Genomic DNA, 22,172 nt, shown 5'->3' on the forward strand with positions numbered 1-22,172 from the left:
TTTTTTTGTTTCCATCCAGTTGCACTGGATTTGTTTCCATCCAGTTGCACTGGTTTTACTTCATAGTTACCTTGTAATGCTGCTGAGAGAGTGAACGGTTGTTTTTTTGGTGCGTTCGGGTGCTTGGGAGAAGGTAGGAAAAAGGGGAGTTGTGCTGTGTCATAGTTCTCTACACATCTACCGGCTTTCTCCTTTAAAAAGGTTCTTTTCTTGCTGCATAAAATCAACTGTGCGTGTGTTTTCTTACCGATGATCACTACGGGCAAAATGTCTCCGGGGATAATTTCTTTATCGTGACGATCCATATTTATCTGAGGAGAGAAAAGAGACATTATCATTATTAATATTATATCTTTATCAATGCAACATCAAGATAACTTCCATTACCACCACTATTATTAGAAAGCAGAGTAAAGGGTGAAGTAGTTAATCATTAAGGCCAGTTACAATGAGTTACAATGGTCAGTCAGTACATTTCCACTGACCTCTGACACACACACACCGTACTCAAGACACACACACACCGTACTCAAGACGCACACACACACACACACACACACACACACACACACACACACACACACCATAAGTTTAAGAAAGCAGTGTGACCTCAGATAAACACACTTGAGAAGCAGTGTGACCTCAGGGAGAGATAAAGCACGAGGAGCAAACAATTAAACTATTTATCGTCCTGCAGAAACAGAAAATATTGTTCATGAAATGTTTGAAGACTGAAGAACAAACCCTGAGAATGTTTGGAGACTTTATAGCTGGAATCTTTACGTATAATAAATGAACATAGATGACTCAAAATATTCTAATTCAGTGTGCAGAAAATATTGGATTCATTTAAAAAAAATGCTCCAGCGACAAAATCATAACATTTCTAATCTTAAAGCTCATTGTTCACTTTTCTCTCTTACTGCACAGAAACAAACTCTCCGTCTGATCGTATTGAACTAAGACATACGAGTGTTTGTGGAGGCAGGAAGGGGTTAAAAGGAAGTCAACGGTGGGTCAAAGAGTTAAAACAAGGAGCACCATGACAACTGTGAGCCCACAGGGGGGTGGGTGGGGGAAATCTGCAGAGTCATGCTTACACAGATAACATGAGAGTGAAAGGAATGAAAGAAGGAATAAATAAATAAGAGGAGGAGGAAGAGGGGAGACAGGCAGACAGGCAGGCAGAGAGACAGACGGACATGTTGAGGAAGAGATAAAGAAGGTTATATAAGAGCAGTGCAGAGGTTGAAAGCAAGCCCAGACCAGAGGGTGTTTAATAGCCAACGGGTTTACTGGACATACACGCGCGCGCGCGCACACACACACACACACACACACACACACACACACACACACACACACTGTACTACGAGCAGCACTACTGGCCCAGTTTCCTTGTTGAACTGATTTGACTGGATGATAATTTGTTTTCCTTCATTTGTTTGGCAGTAAAAACACGAAAAGAATGTCTGCCAAGAAAAAGAGTTGACCAACGCCTAACAACAGTCATTGTTTTTTGAGTTTGTTCATCTTAATGTTTATCTTGAAGCAGAACCTGCATACCACATAGGTTTATCTTCTCATTGACAAGCTCGGACATGAGGAGCTAAAAGTCTGTTTTAATTAAATGACCCGAATGTTGGCTGTAACAACGTTAAGTTACCGTCTGTGAAAGTTTAGCCCTCCACAACAGTGATGCAGCACTTCAATCATGTATGCGCGCTCATACGATATGATTTTATAATCAATAGGGGGCCTAACTATTGTTTAACACAATCATTTACGTTAACACAACAAAAAACAAAAAAAAGACAAAACAATCTATTTGTTTGTGGAGGTTTGGTTGCCGGGCAGATGTCGTCGTTAACATTTACTTTCACTTTAAGATCAGCACAGAGAGACACAGGAACTTGGCCTTTTCTGACTTTTTTTTTTCTAATTCTCTGATTCCAGTTTGTTAAATGTGAAAGTCTTCTGGTTTCTTTCCTCCATCAGTCAGTCGGCACACGATGTCGTCATCAATCATTACAAAACAAACAGACACACATTAACTTCCTCTGATGACGCAACATCACATCGGCACATTACAAAAGAAACCAAACCGACACTTCAAGACCTCAACAGCAGATTAAGAATATATTTTAAAAAAGACTTTCAGTTTTTAGAGTTTAATTTATTGGCACAAAACCAATTTCAAACACCAAGTCATCTTTTATTTTATGTTTTTTTTTCTGATGGGAAAAACCAAACGAAAATTGCAAAAAGAAGAAGAAAATCCGTGACGCAACGTATTTTGGTTCACGTTTGAGGTTTGAACCTGTGCGACAAAGACTTTTTCATCCATTAAATGAACCGGTGCTTTTGCAAAACATTAAATAAACAGGAGCCATATTCCTCTGCAGCAAATATAGCAAAGCCCAAAGTCGTATCCAGCTGCTGGTGTCATTTGAATACATGGACACCATCTTTCACCGGCACTGCCTCCTGCAGTCAACCATCTGCCAGACTGCTAATGAGATTTTAATTATCTGCCCACCGAAGGAGACACATGAGTCCAGTTGTAAACGTACTGAAGTGGTTTGTGTTGATTCAGACTCATCTGACAACAGATACCTTTAAATGATGGATGCTGCAGACGACACGCTCATTACATAATGACGTTGTGAATGAGTTTGAAAAGTCTATTAAAAACAAAAAGGTCTTGTATGTAACAGAAGAGGTTCATTTTTCTGCTACGTTATACTTCTAAGTATTGTACTTTTAACTGTGCTTTGCAGATTGAGATTATTATTGTGATATGTAATAAACGAATACATTTTTATGGATTTAAATATCCATGAAATTAGCCTCACATCTACCAGCAGTGATGATCGCATCAGTAAATAAATCATTATAATGTAATTACATAAACATACATTATTATGAAATGGACCATTCTGCATATTGAGTACTTTTAGTTTTATTGTGCTTGAAGTACATTTTGATGTTAATACTTTTGTACTTTGACTCAATTAAAATATTTTTGTAATATTGCTATTTTGGTTAAGTATCCGAGTACTTCTTCCACCTTGCAGTGACTTTGTGTTAAAAGCTACTTAGCATTAATGCTAGCATGCTAATAAACTGGACTAAAATCGTGACAGGGGGTGAACGGTACACCTGCTTAGCATCATGCGTGTTAGCATCGAGATCGGGGAGCATTCGATTGACTCTTGACGGCTCTCAACATGTCTTCCGCGACGTCATCAACTGTAACCTCCGTATGAGCGCAGCGGGCACATAAGCTAGCAAGTGAGGCACGCTCTCACGTGCACTAACACGCACTAAGAAGCACGCGAGGTTATGCCGGCTATGTAAACAAAGAAAGGAGAAGCTCCCATGACAACGCACACAAATCCTCTCACAGCTATTAGTTAGTTTGCTGCTATATTAATGGTCAGAATGTGACATAAAGCTCCATTAAGTACGATTTTCTTTGAACGAACGAGTCTTTGATTGCACCGGCTAACGGCTCATTTATAACATCCGCCTTCCACGCGCCGCTTTAATCAAAGATGGAATCTAACTCACAGATATTTTCTTCCTGCCCGCTGATGCCGGCTCTCCGTCAGCTCTCAAGAAGAAGAAATGACTGCAACCTTCTTATTCTTCCTCTATCTTCTTCTCAGTCTCTCATTCCTTCCACGCTCTTTATTCGGTTTCTTCCGTTACATGCGCGACACTAAAACATCCTGCTGCCGACTCGGAGCTGCACATTCACAGATTATATATATACTGTCACCGCCGAGTCCGACACCCAGACGACCAATCAGAAGCGACCTTCCGCTGCTGGTTCTGCTACCTCACGCGCGATGTCGTCAGACGAAGAAGAAAGATCGTCTAAGTGTGCGAGGAGAAGGCACGAGGACAGTACGAGGATGACATAACCGACGGAAGTAGCCGAAGGGCTCCTGTTCGGTAACAGATATCTAGAGGTGGAAGAAGTACTCAGATATTTTACTTACGTAAATGTACAAATACTACAAAAATGTAAAATTGTTTTTAGGTAAATTCAATGTGTGTGTTGTTTAGTCCATCTTAACTTTCCAGCACAATACTAATTCGAAATGAACACAATATTAATGTATAGTTTTTTATTATTATATATATTATTATATTATTGTTTTATATTATTATATATTATTAATTATAATATTATAATATTATATATTTTATTATTTTATATATATAGTTTTTGTAGCAATGGTGGTTTGCGGAAATGTAAACAGAGTGGGCGCTCTGTCTGTGAATTGCCCAAAGGAGATCTCTCTGTGGGGCACGACGAGTCGTTCTGCGGTCCCGTCCCCCTTTTTTCCCCCTCCCGTCCTAATAAATGAAGCTGAATCTGAAGTAGACTTGGGTGGAATTTTTTTTTTTTTAACTGTTGGTCGATTGGCACTTGCTTCTATTCACATACAGTGAAAGTCTCAAAAGTTTAAACTAACTAGATTCTAGATAGTCAATCATTTTATCAGAAAAATAAAAATGAAGCCAGATTAATAAAACAAGCAACGTCCCTCTGGATCATTAGAATTAGGAGCATGAATGGGTTTAATTTCATTCTTCCATTAAATTAATCGTTCTTTGATATTTATTTTGTGAATAAGTGGAAATGTTGGTTTGATAATGGTGATAAAAGGAAAGGTCAGGGGGTCTTTTTTACTCTTATTTATTATTCTTTAAGAACTATGCTAATGCTAACATTAGCATGCTAAAATGATCATAATGTCAATGCTAACACGCATGATGCTAAGCAGGTGTACTGTTCACCCTAAAGTTCAACTATAAAGTCATCACTTGGTACATACCAGATGGCAACCTCCTGGCTCCTCTGGTTGTATAGAAGTCTATGAGAAAATGACTACTTCTCTCTTGATTTATTACCTCAGCAAACATGAGTTTATGGTCTCAATCTCTAGTTTCAAGTCTTCTTCAATACAGCATGATGTTCATTTAGTAAATGATGGTCCATTTAGAGTCAAACAGACCATAAAGCAGAGTATGCTTTAGGGCGGGTCTAGACAGTGATTGACAGGTGTCTACCCTATCAGAGCTGTATAAAGCGTCTCTACGTCACTCCTCCGCGGTCCAAATATGGTCACTTCCTTTCACTGGTTGCAAACAAGCCAAGATGGTAACGGCCAAAATGCCGAACTCAAGGCTTCAAAACTACAGTCCACAAACCAACGGGTGACGTCACTATGAAGCTGAGGTTTAAAGAAAGAAGTGAACCTCATGTTGAAGCAGGAGGAAAAGTCAGACTCATTGCATGGGAACCATGAATGTCAGTGTTGTTGGGATCTGACCCTGCTGTCCTGGCTGGCTGAGACCTTCACACGTGCTTTTCAAACAAAGGAGCAGCCATGTTCCTTCCTTTCACCAAAACGCCTGACCTGGGGTCTGCAAGAAACCTCATGCCGGATGACCACACCCCCCAGCTCCAGCAGAAACCTGATGCTGGTCCCTCATTGGCCAAGAAAGGGCCCCCCACTGGTTGTGCCACCTGGTTTATAAGCCTGAGCACAGCTAGAATTCTTTCTCTTCCGTCCAGCCACCGCTGGTGTAAGGAGATTCACAAGGCTCTCTTCACTCCGGACACGCGCTGGTGTCAGGAGGTCCACAAGGCCTCTTCACTCCGGACTCGTCCAGGGGACAAGAAGATCCACGAGGAACCGCGGCCTCATCAAATCCTATCAGGTCACATGTAACATTCGCTGGTCGAACAGACTGTGTTTTATTTTGAGTTTTGGATCCTGTAGTGCGAGAACGGATAACTCCTATGCCCCGTTCTCCCACCCTTTTTGTGTACACACCGCCGGCAGAAGGTAACAATCTTTCCTCGCCGAAGATTTCCGGGAAGGACGACCCAAACCTCGTCCCTCAGCCGAAGTTAAAAAGCCCCTCTCTGCAGCGAGGAGGCCGAGTCTGCGCCAGCCAGCCTCGAGGCAGCGCCACCGACAGCCAGCGGCTACTCGAGGACCGAGTGATCCCCACCACGGGAAACGTACCCTACCGAACGAAGCTTCTACAAGTAAGACGGTATAACTGTCATTTCTATACAACTGACAGTATATAGAAATGAGTCAAGTCATCATTTATTTATTTATTGAACTTCATACGGACATTTGACATTATTGTAAACTCGGTCTTCCTTTTAGCATTAAATGTGCAGAAGGTTTACATTTTTGATAGACTATTTCATGGATTAGGATAACTTTTGATACTTTGATTTGTACTACAATTGTGTAGTATTTCGTGGATCTATTAGCAGCAATCTAATATAATAATCATAATGTTGCTAGTAGTGTAAAATCACCTGAAACTAAGAATTGTTGTGTTTTCGTTAGTCTAGAATGAGCCCTTCATTAGGGAGCGGGTCCTCTTCATGGAGGCGGCCATGTTGTACTGCCATTTTTCTACAGTAGCCCAGAATGGACAAACCAAACACTATCTCTAGAGAGAGCCTTTTGTGTTTGTATTTTACCTGAAGGCCACCGTAGTTCTCCGACACGCTTATGAAACTGTGGAAACATGAGTCGCAGAGTGCAAAACTGTGGCACCGACAGCTGCAGCCTGACTTCAGTTGCAAGTAGTGAAGTGGCGAGGTGACACAGTTACCATAGTTTTGCACTTTGCAGTCTGTCACCACTATTTGCCACCAAATCCTACACACTGTCCCTTTAAGTAAATTCTTTTAACGCTTCCTTCCCCACAAAACAAAGACATGCAGCCCATCACAAGAACAGTGTATGAAGGGAAATAAATCTCTGTTAAGTCACTATCCCCATTAACAAAATGGGGATTTTGTTTTTGCAATGGCAGCGAATATTGACGCTGCGTCTGGTAACTTCCATGAGCTCGGCATGACGAAGTGTCCTTGGGCAAGACACCGAACCCCAAAAGCTGCCGAAGGCTCCCAGTTAATAAATGTGAGTTAGTTCGGGGTCTATATCTGGCACCTTGCAAGAAAGCCTCTGCCATCAGTATGAGTGGGTGTAAATGGGTGAATGATGCCATGTTGGAAATCTAAAAAGGTGTTTGACAAATACAAGTCCATTTACCATTTACAAAAGGGATAGCATGTGACGAGCTGGAATCCATACGTGTTGATGTGTGTGATTGAGACACTAGACTGGTTTGTAATTAGAAAGTCGTAAAACAATCACCAGGAAGCTTCTGTAACAGACAAACCAACCAGTCCAGGTTGTCTTCTCATCCAATACAAGTAGAGAGAAATGGTGGATGAATCTTTTTTATGTTCATGGCTTAGTTTCTGTTTGATAATGTGGTTTTAAGGCCGTACTAAGCGAAGGACATGTTAGGTTTTGGCAACTGAAGCACTTTAAAGTGGGAGAACATTTTTATTTCTTGTTCAATATCTAAAAAATGGAAAGTCAAAGTATGTTGATTATTTAGACGGACTTATCAGGAAGGACAGCAGAAAGAAAAACCTCTGGAATCTGTAAGCTAAAAACAAAAGTCCATCTATAAAAAGACAATTATAAGTCCATGGTAATGGACCGTTATGAATGCCCGAAGTTGGTTCAGTCTTCTGGCCTAACAACAAAAAAAAAAAGTACTTCAAATGGAGGACGATTACTGTATATACCAAAGCTTTCACTGACGTGGACTCAAGGAAAAGAGAAAACCTGGAAGACCAAAATAGACCCGAGGAAGCTCAACATGTTGCCAAGGATTGGGGAACAATGGTGGGACATCATTGTTGCTTTATGACCCACACTACTTTGAAGATGTTTGATTTTCAACATTTACTTTTTCTTTCTTTTCATTTGTAGCATCAACACAGTTAAACAAGTTGTGAAAAGGAAACCTGCAGACTTTGAATTCTTTGTGGTGGATGAATTGGAAATGCTTTCACTATTTATGGGAATATTTGGGAAAAAAATGTATCTGAAACAGCACTTAATGTGACCTCATATACCTAAAGGAAAAAATGCTTCGGGTGTCAAATAAAGGGCCATGACAGCTTTTGGTGTGAAAGCCGAGCGGTGCGAGTCTAAAGATGCCGTTGGGAAACCCAACACCGGCCTGTGAGTCACCGCGTAATCCCGTCCAGGAAGCTTTCCTTTTGTTCGTGTGTGCCGACGTCACGGGGATCTGCTTTCAACAGCCGAGATCACAGGCAGAGGATGAACAGATCAGAGCCAGACAAAAGGGCCTGCGAGGGGTTAAAAGTACACAAAGCATTCCTCATCTGTCGTTTTTTTTTCCAGGAATAGAGGGAACATTTGAACAAGACAGAGAGACACAGTGAGGTACAGTGGTGGTCAGACACTGAGCTCGGGGGCTTCGGACTTCACACGGCCCAAAAGAAAACAGCGACGGGTGAGATGTGCCGCGTAAGACATTTTACCTGAATGTGTCTCTCTATAGCTGTTCATGACGGGGGACATGCTGTAAGAGGCCACATCCAGTTTAAGAGACAGCATTGAACGTTTGAATTATTAATTCTGTGATGTACACTGTAGCACTCGATTTAACTCTTCAACAAGCCCCGCCTCCCTCTGCGACTCCATCAAGCTGTCAGGGCTACCTTACCGTGGAGCCCACACTGTCACTAACTGCACTCCCTGCATTAATATTAAATTAATGGAAAAAACTAAAATGTGATTTCACAGAGAAGCAGACAGAAGGGTCTACAATATATGTTTAAAGGATATATCCAGGATGTCAAATTGATTCAGCAGTGAAAACATGTTAAAAAGATAAAGATAAGAAGTTAAAGCTGCAGATCACAGAGTTAAAGTGAACCACCACATCACCAGGTTCACTTTAGGACAGAAGATAATGAAATTAAAGGAACAACTCTGTCCCTGTAAAGCCGGGTAGGTCTTTCTTCACTGTTATCATTAAAAAGAAAAGCGACGTGTGCAGACATTCAGTAGCCAGCGTACCTCCGACTGTATCTGGCAACCCACGCTGCAGCCGGTGACGCTGCTCAGACATACTGGGATTTCCCTGGATTATACTGGATGCATTGTTATTTGAAGAAGTAGTTCCAGCATGTGACGCCAACTCTTGCAAAGGCCTTTATGCTAAGCTAGGCTAACCACGTCTGATGTAAACTGTGCACTTAACACACAAATATATAATACCTTCGTAACTGTTCCTTTAAGATGTAAGTCATCCTGTTTCGCTGCTCACACTGTGTGAACATGAGTAGTCGGGGGAGTTTGTTGCAAATTGGATTAAAATATTACATGAATAAGATTATGCAATACTTTGTCTTTGTGCAGAGAGGCTGACTGATGTAACACTTTGCTGTCGGGGCTGAAACGGCATTATGTTGATCGCGGGGATTATCAGACACGGTGTCGTAGTGCCTTGCTCACCGGCACTCTGGCTGCAGAATTTGATTTCACCGAGACATCCAGCATTTGGTGTATTTGTTTCTACCTTTCAAATCTCACAGCAGGTATATTTCTGTTCTTATATTTCTATGTGAAGCTGGTTATTAAATTATATAGATAACGGTTTTCCCTACATTTTTGGAATGCAGACAAATATATAATAGTAATAATATTATAAATCTTTAGTTATAGAAAACTTTTCAAAGACACATCTACAAAGTGTTTTACAATAACTCAAATATAAACAACATGACAACACATCAGTTAAAACAATAGTCCAAGCCAAGACGGCAAAACTTTATTACTCCTTTCAACATCGACAAAAGCTGTCACAGAGCAGATCAAATCCTTCCACTCTCACCTTTCACAATAAAACCCCTAGACATAATATTTGCAGGCGAGTATTTCTCATTATTACGTCATTCATTTGTCAACAATGTCCACAATGCAGTTACAGAATGAAACCATGTAAGCCACGAGGAGAATTTGAGAATAAAACATTTTCACTGACTGTCTGGACCTTTTGTGTCTCCGTCTTATCTCTATTTGTTCGAAGGATAGTCTGTGACATCACCCACTTGTGGATGTCACAAAGTCATTTTTAGAGTCATATTAATAGATGTGTATGGGTCTCTGCGTCAAAGGGTGAACGACTGTAGCCTTTTTGCAGAGTGCATTTGTGTGCGTTGTGTCACAATGAATCAACAATTTCTTCAGGGCGTGAAATGGCCAAATGCCAGAAGTCTTTACTCATGTGTGTGAATCACAAGACATTTGATTGAAAGAGGTTGCAAAACATTTTTTAGGTTTTTTCCAATCTCTGAATCCACATCCACAACTCAGATTTGTTCAAACTGTTTTAATGAAGTGAAATTACAAGAGAAAACTAAACTCATTCATGTCTCAAAGTGAAACATTACTGGCTACAACCTGTAAACTCAGGGATCATGAAACGGTCTTGTTTATAGTGGGTATTTATTTGAGGGCAACGTTCTGGTGATAAACCCATGAGTAACTTTACAGGGTGAGGAGGAGGAGCACCTGAACGCACCAGTTTTAGTCTCATTTAGGGAGGAGAAGCTGGTAAACACGGTCACCTAAATCACTAGAAATATTTTATTCACTCAACACCAAGAGATATCTAGTCAACATTTGAGTCGTCCACCTTCATACAATAAAGATTATATTACCACAAGGACTTAAAAGCTAATTCATAGACATTATAAAACATGCATTGTGTCCAGTAGCATCACGTTGCACATACAGTATGAGCAATGAGTGTAGTGTGTTTAAAATAGTTTTAATGCTCAACAGGTCTGTACGTGACTCACAAAGGAGGGCTGTCAACTTTTACCTGCATGCCTCTTAGCTACGGCTGACAGCCTCTTCAACAAACCAGAGTGGGTTTGAGTCACTTAATCCTCCATTGTCAGTTAAAGTCAGTTATTATGCAAACTGTCACAAAGGCAGGTGTACATAGTTAAGTGCAAAAATATCAAACAAACAACGATATGTTGTAAAATAAATGCCACTATTTTTTTCTCCTCTTACACATTTAATTATTTCTGCTGAATTGTAGAAAAGAGACACTTCCTGTGTTTTTCGTTTTTTAACCGTAATGTGTTTCTGTCCATCTGACGATTCATATTTTCTTCTTGTTTCTGTTAGTTTCATCTTGTCTTTAACAAACATTTCCCCTTTCCCAGTTGCCTCTTATCTCTGCTGTAAATTCCCTTCTTCATTCAACTGTCTATCTCTCCACTCTTGTCATTAAAATTCTAGAGTCTAAAGTACTCTTTTCACTCCATTTATTTTCCTCTGATAGTGTGAAGTTAGTCATTAAGAAGTATTTTTTTGGTCCGGTATTCTTCCATTCAAGGACACTTTTGTGTCACAACCTGCTCAACATTCTTTTCGCGAAATCCTAGATTTGGATTAACGCTCACTGTCAATGTCACTTTAAATTTGTTTTGTTGGTTCATGCTGATGTAACAGGTCTCGGGGGAGAGCCCAGACTAAGAGCAGTTCGCTCCTCCGCGAATCGCCACCTTAACGTGGTGGAGGAGTTTGAGTGGCTCAGTGATCCTGGGAGCTATGTTGTCCCGAGCGTTAGCCCCTGGTAGGGTCTCCCAAGGCAAACAGGTCTCGGGGGAGAGCCCAGACTAAGAGCGGTTCAAACGACCCTAATGATAAGCAGCCCATGGACTTTAGCCACCTCGCCCGGACCAGGGAAACCGGGGCACCCTCCTGGAGCCAGACCCAGGAGGGGAGCTCGTCGGCGAGCTTCTGGTGGCCGGGCCTTCGCCCATGGGGCCCGGTCGGGCTCAGCCCGAATAAACAGCATGGAGCAGCCACCCTGTGGACCCACCACCCGCAGGGACAAGCATCGGGGTCGGGTGCAATGCAGACCGGGCGGCGGGCCAGGCGGGAGGCCTGGGCGAGCCAATCGCCGGCAGCATAGACTAGCTCTAGGGACGTGGAACGTCACCTCGCTAGCGGGGAAAGAGCCAGAGCTGGTGCAGGAGGTGGAGCGATACCAGCTAGATATAGTTGGACTCACCTCCACACACAGCGCTGGCTCTGGAACCAAGCTCCTGGAGAGAGGTTGGACTTTGTCCTTTTCCGGAGTTGCCCAGGGTGAGAGGCGCCAGGCGGGAGTGGGAATACTCACGAGCCCCCGGCTGAGCGCCACTGTGTTGGAGTTCTCCCCAGAGAATGAGAGGGTCGCCTCCATGCGCCTACGGGTTGCGGGGAGCAAGGCTCTGACTGTGGTTTGTGCTTACGCACCAAACAGCAGTTCAGAATATCCGGCCTTCTTGGAGTCGGTGGGAGGGGTCCTGGAAAGGGCGCCGCCTACCGATTCCATAGTTCTCCTGGGGGACTTCAATGCTCACGTGGGCAATGACGGAGAAACCTGGCGGGGGGTGATTGGGAGGAACGGCTTGCCCGATCTGAACCCGAATGGTGTCTCATTATTGGACTTCTGTGCTTGCCACGGTTTGGCCATAACAAATACCATGTTCGAACATAAGGTGGCTCATAAGTGTACCTGGTACCAGAACACCTTAGGCCGGAGATCAATGATCGACTTTGTAATCGTATCATTTGATTTGCGGCCGTATGTCTTGGAAAACTCGGGTGAAGAGAGGAGCAGAGCTGTCAACTGATCACCACCTGGTGGTGAGTTGGATCAGATGGCAGGGGATCCGGTTGGAAAGACCCGGCTGTCCTGGGTGACACGCCTCTTCAATGTCGCATGGGGGTCGGGATCAGTGCCCATGGACTGGCAGACCGGGGTGGTGGTTCCCATTTTCAAAAAGGGGGACCAGAGAGTGTGCTCGAATTACCGGGGTATCACACTACTCAGCCTCCCGGGGAAGGCTTATGCCAGGGTGCTGGAAAGGAGGCTCCGACCGTTTGTCAAACCTCAGATACAAGAGGAGCAATGCGGATTCCGTCCCGGCCGTGGAACACTTGACCAGCTCTTTACCCTCGCAAGACTACTGGAGGGGTTCTGGGAGTTTGCCCAACCAGTCTACATGTGCTTTGTGGACTTGGAGAAGGCTTTCGACCGGGTCCCTCGGGGGTTCTTGTGGGGGGTGCTGCGGGAGTATGGGGTGCCAGACCCATTACAACGGGCGATCCGGTCTCTGTACAACTGCAGTAGGAGCTGTGTCCGCATTCTCGGCAATAAGTCAGACATGTTCCAGACACGTCAGGTTCAGGGGTCTCGGGATCGCCTCTCTGCTGTTTGCAGATGATGTGGTCCTGTTAGCCTCCTCGGATCGTGACCTCCAGCATTCACTGGGGCGGTGTGCAGCCGAGTGAAGCGGCGGGGATGAGAGTTAGCACCTCCAAATCTGAGGCCATGGTGCTCTTCCGGAAACCGGTGGATTGCTCCCTCCAGGTGGGGACGGAGTGCCTACCTCAAGCGAAGGAGTTTAAGTATCTTGGGGTCTTGTTCACGAGTGAGGGTAAGATGGAGCGGGAGATCGACAGACGGATCGGTGCGGCTGCAGCAGTAAAGCAGGCGCTGCACCGGACCATCTTGGTGAAGAGGGAGCTGAGCCGGAAGGCAAAGCTCTCAATTTACCACTCGGTCTACGTTCCTACCCTCACCTATGGTCACGAACTCTGGGTCGTGACCGAAAGGACAAGGTCACGGTTACAAGCGGCCGAAATGAGCTTCCTCCGTAGGGTGGCCGGGCTCAGCCTTAGAGATAAGGTAAGGAGCTCGGTCATCAGGAGGGAGCTTTGAGTCGAGCCGCTACTCCTTCACGTCGAAAGGAGTCAGCTGAGGTGGTTCGGGCATCTAATTAGGATGCCTCCTGGATGCCTCCCACTGGAGGTTTTCCAGGCACGTCCAACTGGGAAGAGACCCCGGGGAAGACCCAGAACACGCTGGAGGGATTACATCTCCCAGCTGGCCAGAATGAGCTGGAACATGTTGCCAGTGAGAGGGAAGTCTGGGTCAGCCTGCTTGGCCTGTTGCCACCACGACCCGACCCCGGATAAGCGGAAGAAAATGGATGGATGGATGGATGGTTCATGCTGATGTTTGAATGTATATTTGCAGAACTCCAGCTTGAAAAGTCAAGAAAACTTAAGCGCTATCTCACCTTTTCCAAAGAGACCTGCGAACCAATCAACAAACTGCCATCCTCAAATAGACGGTGTGTTCAGTGCAGGAAACAAACATTTGCATAAGCAAACATTTGCCTTGTGCTTATTATTTTGTAGAACAATTTTTAAAAAGTGAGGGGTTAACAAAATTATGAAATCTCATTTACAGTTAGTGGAAGTGGACTTTACGCTACAAAACACACGGAAATGTAACGTAGTCAACCAAAAACTATGAACATAAAAGTTGTTACACATTTTTTTATATTTATTTACATTTTCTCTCTATTATCTAATCAACTGGATGTTGTCTAAATGTCACACAGGTCACATTATGTAATGACGAGAAATGTCATCAGGTGGACTGAAACTCCAAATGACTTTGCTGTTTTCCTTTGAAGGGTGACAGATGAATGATTGGTGCTTGAATTTGCGTTGTGTAAATCCATTGTTTTGCATGTAGGTTTCAGCCCCACCTAGTAAACCTGCCCGCCGGCTCTTTTGTATCACCTTGTTAGGACCTTTTTTTGCTCCAAATTCAGACGAAAAGCCAACAGTGTTGGTCAGAGAAATATTTACAAGCAGCTCTGTTGCCAAGGCTGGTGAGGCTCCATACTGTATATATATAGCTGTATTTTACAATTCCGAACATTAATACAGCAGCAAATAACAAATAGCTATGTAAAGCTATCGTTCGGTAATATCCGTCTGTGTGTGTGTTTTAATCTGAGCTCCACCTTGCTTTGTTGTGACCGACGGGGCCGGCTGCACGTGCATCTTGCCCATCCTCCGGTTCCCCTTCAGGTAAACACTTTACAACTTTGATGTAACAAATTCGTACCTTTAAGTAAAAGTTCAATATTTACTTTCTTACAGACATTTACCATCATATCTGTCCACTAAATATATCATGTCATAAGCCTGTTAGCTCAGCACAAAGAATGGAAACAGGGGGAAACCGCTAGCCTGGCTTTGTCAAAAGGTAACAAAATCTGACTGCTAGTTTCACTAAAGCTCACTAATTACCACTTTGTATCCAGTTGCATTTCTTGCTAACCAGCTGCTTGTGGTAGCCTCATATTTACCATACAGATAAGAGACTGGTGTTGATCTTCACATCCTACTATCAGCAAGAAAGAGACAAAAAAAGTGACATTAAAACCAGATTCAAGCGGGGATTCACCCAGAAAACAGTCTTCCTTAATGCTGCGTTGGTGAGATGTGAAATTCAATCCAGGAAGTTCAGATTGATTAACAGATTTACGTGTTGATATCAGATGCCGAAACATTGCACAGCACTCACAGACAGGTTTATACAACTCTGGAAAGTTATCATGACAGCAATTATTTTATCTCACTCTTCAACGTTAAAGAGATTAACCGTAAAATGCAGAATTCATGATATTGATCCACAAGGAATGTGTACTTGCATTTAAAGCGAGAGCTGCTTTTTTCTACATGCAGAGCTTAAGTCGGTCTGAACGCAGCTTAAACCCTCAACAACCTCTTTGACGAAGTGTAAGGACATAAAAAAAAAGATGTCCTCGTTTATTCACAACCGTCACTGGTCCTCACAAAGACATAAGTACACACACACACACACACACACACAGAGCATGCCAGCACATGTGGACATATGTCCAGACGCTCACCAGTGGTGTTTGACCCTGTGACCCTGCGTCAATGAGCGGACCTCAAATGGAGCGGAGGTCAAACACACACACACTCTCACACACACACTCTCTCTCACACACACACACACACACACACACACACACACACACACACACTCACACACACACACACACACACACACACACACACACACACACACACACACACACACACACACACACACACACACACACACACACACACACACACACACACACACACACTCACACACACACACACACACACACACAGGCTACTTCTCTAATCCCCCAGTCTGCTGAACTTGCTGACCCCAGAACTCGATCAGAGTTTGTATTCAACGTAACTTGAATAGAGTACAGAGGATAGACTTTGCTTGTCTTTATATTTTTGCCCCTCAGTCTATTTTAATTCATGTTCCTTGAATCTGCCTCTTCCTTTTAGTGGATTCTTTTTTTTAATGCAAACTTTTATAACAAGCTGTAAACTTAAGATGTGAAAGGCAGAACAGCACTTTACTTGCTCTCCATGAACGCTGAAACTTGTTCTGCAGGTTTTTATCGCTCGTTTTGTTTTTCGTCTGTGTTTTTTCTCTGTTTAAGCTGCTTTGTAGCGTTAACATATTTACAGCGATGAATGAGGAAACTTCCTGCAGGATTAGATCTCTTGTTGTGATTCAGGAGGAATTAAGGGATCAGTCTGGACCAGCAGATACAACAGCACATTTCTTCAGCTAAATAAGACTTTAAGAATTAGTGCCTTGGAAAAAAATTGTATAAAAATAACTAGAAAATTCCTAAAGAAATTTTGACAGTGTGGCTTCTACTGCCCGAAGAAATCGCAATATATACACACGCCAATGTTACCGGTAGTGTCATTCAGGTTCAATTGAGATAGCGTGAATAATGATTATTATCCAAAAAGTTTGGCGCGCTTCTCCTCACACAGCGTTGCCAACAGTGGCGTGAAAAATACATCAAAACGTGCAGCCCGATCGGGAATAGTGTGCTATCTATTTTTCGGAGAGATTCGCCCAGCGGTTTTCCCGAAAATCCCAAAAAACTGAGAAAAATCGCCCCATTGACTTGAATGGGGTTTCGGCGTGAAGAGAGCAAAAAAAACACTAAAGTTTGGGCCCATATTGACTAGCCGTACATTAACGTAGAAACATGATTCAAAGTTTAAAATGTACACAAAACGCTGCACTTTATTGAGCCAAAGGGACATTTTGATAGCTAGCACAGTTTTCATGAAGTCACAGATTAAGTTTCAGGAAAATTTTGGGTCTGTTTCAGATTTTATAATGGGTGTGTATTGCGCGGCTCGTTAAGAGCTAGAGTGAGAGCATAACTGTCAGAGTGGAGCGGAGCAGGAAAATATTCTGTGATTTTTCCAAACAAATTGCTCTAGCTCCCACAATGTTTACTCTTTATACACCATTTTTGGCCAAAAAGCTTGGAAATGTTGTGCTGTCGCACACAGATGTCTGTGGAATCCAACGGACTTACACATTTGGCTCAAAGAGCCGCAGAGCGACATGAACGCCAACCAACTGCTCCATTAGACTCCATGTTAAATCTGACCACTCATTTCTCAAAGAAAGCAGACGGTACCAGTTTTGCATATTGCGCTTGAGCTCACATTTTTAACACCACAAACATAAAAAACACATCTCCACGTTTGCCAGAGTCTTATCTCTCTTACGGTATCCATATTTTATTGATTAGTCTCATGGTTTTGGTATAGAGGGCATATGTTTGACAGGTAGTTTTGTTGAAAATCACTGTTCACTCTCTCTTAATTAGCCTCTAACACACAGGTGCTCCAATCACCAACATGCACCCAAGCACACAGGTGTTTATATGAGCTCATTAGTGATGTTGATAAACACACAGAGGCACTGAGACACACACACACACACACACTCCTCTCCCTCTCTCTCTCTGTCTGTCTGTCTCTCTCTGTGTGTGTGTGTGTGTCTCTCTCTCATACAGTCATTCAGGTCTTGGAGACTTTTAGAGGACTCCCCCCCCATTTTAAAATAAAAGCCTATAACTGTCTATCTGCCTGTCTCACTCTCCCACTCACTCAGTCCATCTAACTGTCTGCCTGTCTCACTCAGCCTCTCTCTCCTCTCTGTCTATCTTTCTGTCTGTCTCTCTCTCCCTCTCTGTGTCTCTCTCTATCATAGTCATTCAGGTCTTAGATATTTTTAGAGGACTTTTCCCCTCTCACCCCCCGCTCCCCCCATTTCAAATTAAAAGCCCCACAGAATGAATTCTAACTGGAATGCTTGTGAATGCTCTCATTTTAGTGTCAAACATTATGATTCTGTCTCCTTTCCCCCTCTCTCACCCACCCAGTCCCACCCTTTCAAAATAAAAGCCCCACAAATACAAGATTCAATCCAAGAGTATGAATCTAAAATGCAGAAAAGAGAGTAGCGCTATCTCAATTGAACCTGAATGACACTACCGGTAACATTGGCGTGTGTATATGTTGCGATTTCTTCGGGTAGTAGAAGCCACACTGTCAAAATTTCTTTTGGAATTTTCTAGTTTAAGTTGTTGTTGATAATTCAGATTGCATATATTTTTGGCTACTTATCCAAGAAGTTATTGGAATGTAAAGTTCGATATGAGTTCAGAAGCTTTCAAACGGTGAATGAAAAGTAAGTTGGAAATGTACCAGCTGATAATAAAATAAGCTGCTATCTGTGGATTTATGAGCCTCATCTCATAAAAAATTGAAGAGTGTGTGTGTGTAAATATTGTGTTTGCACAAAATGGATGTTTGTCAGGTCCATTATAGCCTCATATCCTCATCCAACAGGAACAACGTCACATGACATGACTAAGCAGAAGTGGGATAAAGCCTCCGTCATCTATAGTGTGAGTGTTTTGCACATATGAAGTAACTGAATTGAACGACGGTGGCAACCTGAAATAAAAAACTGGGCACTTAAAGATCATAGAAATGGTAATAAAAGATACACGTAATAAAAGAAAACATGACCAGCAAAACACATTTGTATTTGCAGCCAAAGCATCTAAAACTTTAGATTTGACAGTCAGCTGCTGAATCATCTAAAAATGAAATAGAAAAAATAAATCACGATGACCTAGTTTACTCACAGACGTTTGATGCTTTCTCTCACTAAGTCCACGTGATCTCAGGCCTGAAATCAGCAAGTCTTTGAGGGCTCTCTTGTTCACCTCTCTGCTGAATGTGCTAAAGGGAATAGCCCACAATGCATTGCACTGAGGCCTAAACGGCATATGGAAAAAATTAACAGGATTATGTTGCCACACCTTTCACTAACATGTACACATGGTGTTTTGTCTGTTTGTGCTTTTAAGCCGAAATAATCAAGAAGTCCCAAAAGCGCTCAGAATCACCAAATTTAAACATCTACGATCTTATTAAAAGATGATTAAACTCTATTATGCTGATGAAGACATTATGCTGATGTGGTCAATATATGAGACAATATAAAAACTAAATTCAGTAGTTCAATACCATGATCTTCTGAAAGATCAGTGATTTCCAAATGTTGATTTGGTCGAACAGAACTTTCACTTATCAACAAGGAGCGTAAGCAAGTAACTAAGTATGTATTTTCAAGGTACACCACATGCTCTGTGTGTTTCACTGTGAGAGACATGTAGAGAATACAATGGTTGTATTGCGTTGTTTAATTACCATTGCAACAGGAAATGAATCATGTATTATCAATGTATCATGCATAACTACACCCAACCCACTGACAAGTAACCACTTGGGCTTACAAGTAACCACAAATTCATACAAGGCAGGACCAGAGTGCAGTGTACACATTTGAATAGAAAAAAAATACAAAAACAACTCGGCAAATTCTGAGTTTAATGTTAAGATATGGTTACTCCAAGGGGTTTTTATTTTGAAAGGGTGGGACTGGGTGGGTGAGAGAGGGGGAGAGGAGACAGAATCATAATGTTTGACACACATACACAGGTTATTAAATGACAGGCGTGTGTCTGAGAGAGAGAGAGAGATTGCGGAGAATGAGAGACAGACAGACAGAGAAACAGACAAAGAGAGAGACAGACAGAGAGAGAGAGAGACAGACAGAGAGAGAGAGATACAGACAGACAGAGAGAGAGACAGACAGAGAGAGAGAGACAGACAGAGAGAGAGAGAGACGGACAGAGAGAGAGAGACAGACAGACAGACAGACAGACAGACAGACAGAGAGAGAGAGAGACAGACAGACAGAGAGAGAGAGAGAGAGACAGACAGACAGAGAGAGAGACAGACAGAGAGAGAGAGACGGACAGAGAGAGAGAGATACACAGACAGAGAGAGACAGACAGACAGAGAGAGACAGACAGAGAGAGAGAGAGACAGACAGACAGAGAGAGACAGACAGAGAGAGAGAGACAGACAGAGAGAGAGAGAGACGGACAGAGAGAGAGAGAGACAGACAGACAGACAGAGAGAGAGAGAGACAGACAATTTTGGTGGCTCCACTAAAGAAAACAGTACAGATCTTTGTTTTAAACGTTATTTTCTTGCATGAATGTTGGTACCATGTATTACTTTTTAAACATAAACATGAAGTACTCCTACAGACCTGTAAACAGTCTCTGAAGTGTAATGTGTGGAGTTTCCCTTTAAACACTGCAGACTGACAGAATGAGCTCCACCTGATCTTTAATTGAGTCTCATGTGTTCTGTTCAGCGTTACGTGTCATTGTCTGTCCAAATATACTGTAGTCCGTCTGTCCGTCTGTCTTTCTTTCTTCTTTCCTTCTATCCTGACTGTCTGTCTGTCTGTTTTTCTTTCTGTCTGTCTGTCTGTCTTTCCTTATTCTTTTATTCCATCCTGTCTGTCTGTCTCTCTGTCTGTCTTCCTTCTTGTCTGTCCTTCTTTCTTCTTTCCTTCCTGTCTGTCTGTCTGTCCTTCTTTCTTCCTTCCTTCCTTCCTTCCTGTCTGTCTGTCTGTTCACTTTCTGTCTGTCTGTCTTCCTTCTTGTCTGTCCTTCTTTCTTCCTTCTTTCCTTCCTGTCTGTCTGTCTGTCTGTCTATCTGTTCACTTTCTGTCTGTCTGTCTGTCCTTCTTTCTTCCTTCCTTCCTTCCTGTCTGTCTGTCTGTCTGTCTGTTCACTTCCTGTCTGTCTGTCTGTCTGTCTTTCTTTCAGCCTCACAGATAGACTTGGCTGTCCTCTCATCAGAAGATCAACAGTTTGATCCCCTCATGACTCCCTAAAGCCGTGTCGCTTTGAGACTAAAGGTCTCCATTAATACAAGTCTATTCACCATCCAACACTTTCTTTGTTTCTTCCCCTGCACATTGTGTGTGTGTGTGTGTGCATGTATGTGTGTGTGTGTGTGTGTGTGTATGCGTGTGTGTGCGTGTGTGTGCGTGTGTGTGCGTGTGTGTGTGGTTCCCCGGCCGTCACTTCGTCATAGTGCTAAGTAAAGACCCACCACCTGCTGTAGTGGATTTACACTCAGAGAGAAACACCAAAGAGAATCAGGTCAGTGGTTCCCAACCTGGGGTCCGGGTCCTCTTAGGGGTCCGCCAAAGATCACAGAGGGTTCGCTGGGATTTGTCCGCTCTGAAGTAGTCAAATTTAATTCTAATTAAAGCTGCGAGCAGCGATGAATGGGCCCTCGCACCTTCCCGCGTCTCGGGGGTACTGGCGGGACGACGGCAGAAGCGGCCATAAATATCTGCGACCATCAGACAGCGTGCCCACAAGTTAGACATATTTTTAATGCTTGGACTGTGTGACGCTGGAAATTATGTCGTGCAAATATTCCACCAGTTCCTGTATCCACTTTGTGACGCTAGAGAACACATGCAAACATGCATTGTGTTGCTCTACATCAAGTATAGACCACATCATGTAAATGTCATATAAATCGGATTCAGTTTGTCACATAACGCTGTCTCCCTGTTGCCAGTAGGTGGCGCTATGACTTTGAGTGAAAATTGGCTTGTAGACATCCTCAGGCCATGACTGTTATCAAATATGGCATGTTTGGGACATATTTGAGCAAGTCCAGTGGAGTTACATCAGCTTGTTGTTTAATAGCGAATCACCTACAATGGCCGCCACGTCACGGCTACCCCATTCTATCAAACGTAAAGCTTTGAGTAACTTTTAATTGCAAAGGTCTTTACACTTTTTTTTAAGTCTTCATGTGGTACATGTTCCTACCAAATTTCATACATGTAGGTCAAACGTAGTGCCGGGGCTGCGTTTTGTGGAGTTACATCCGGGTTGTTGTTTAACGGCGAATTACGTAAAATGGCCGCCACGCCACGGCTACGCCATTCCATCAAACGTAAAGCTTTGAGTAACTTTTAATTGCAAAGGTCTTTAGATTATACTGACCAAATTTGAAAAGGATCTGACAACGTCCCTAGGAGGAGTTCGTTAAAGTATAGCGACTAGAAGTCATGGGAAAATTCACACAAAAATCAAAATGGCCGACTTC

At 42.9% G+C, this 22,172-nt stretch overlaps 1 protein-coding gene across 2 annotated transcripts in view; it reads right to left on the reverse strand.

The window, feature by feature from the left end:
- The window catches only part of osgn1 (oxidative stress induced growth inhibitor 1), a 9,989-nt gene extending 6,239 nt beyond the window's left edge, over window positions 1-3,750 (reverse strand). Inside the window, exons 1-2 of one of the 2 annotated variants that reach the window (XM_031853229.1) lie at window positions 3,574-3,750; window positions 248-311 (exon numbers count right to left, since the gene is read on the reverse strand). In XM_031853229.1, coding sequence (XP_031709089.1) covers window positions 248-305 — 58 coding nt within the window. In that variant the 5' untranslated portion in view covers window positions 306-311; window positions 3,574-3,750. Of the gene's footprint in view, window positions 1-70; window positions 312-3,573 lie in introns of both variants that reach the window. The other variant, XM_031853221.1, reaches the window with a different exon arrangement.
- Window positions 3,751-22,172: the final 18,422 nt, after the last annotated feature.

The sequence above is a fragment of the Anarrhichthys ocellatus genome, unplaced genomic scaffold (assembly GCF_004355925.1).
Source record: "Anarrhichthys ocellatus isolate YVR2014 unplaced genomic scaffold, GSC_Weel_1.0 scaffold1, whole genome shotgun sequence".
Lineage (NCBI taxonomy): Eukaryota > Metazoa > Chordata > Actinopteri > Perciformes > Anarhichadidae > Anarrhichthys > Anarrhichthys ocellatus.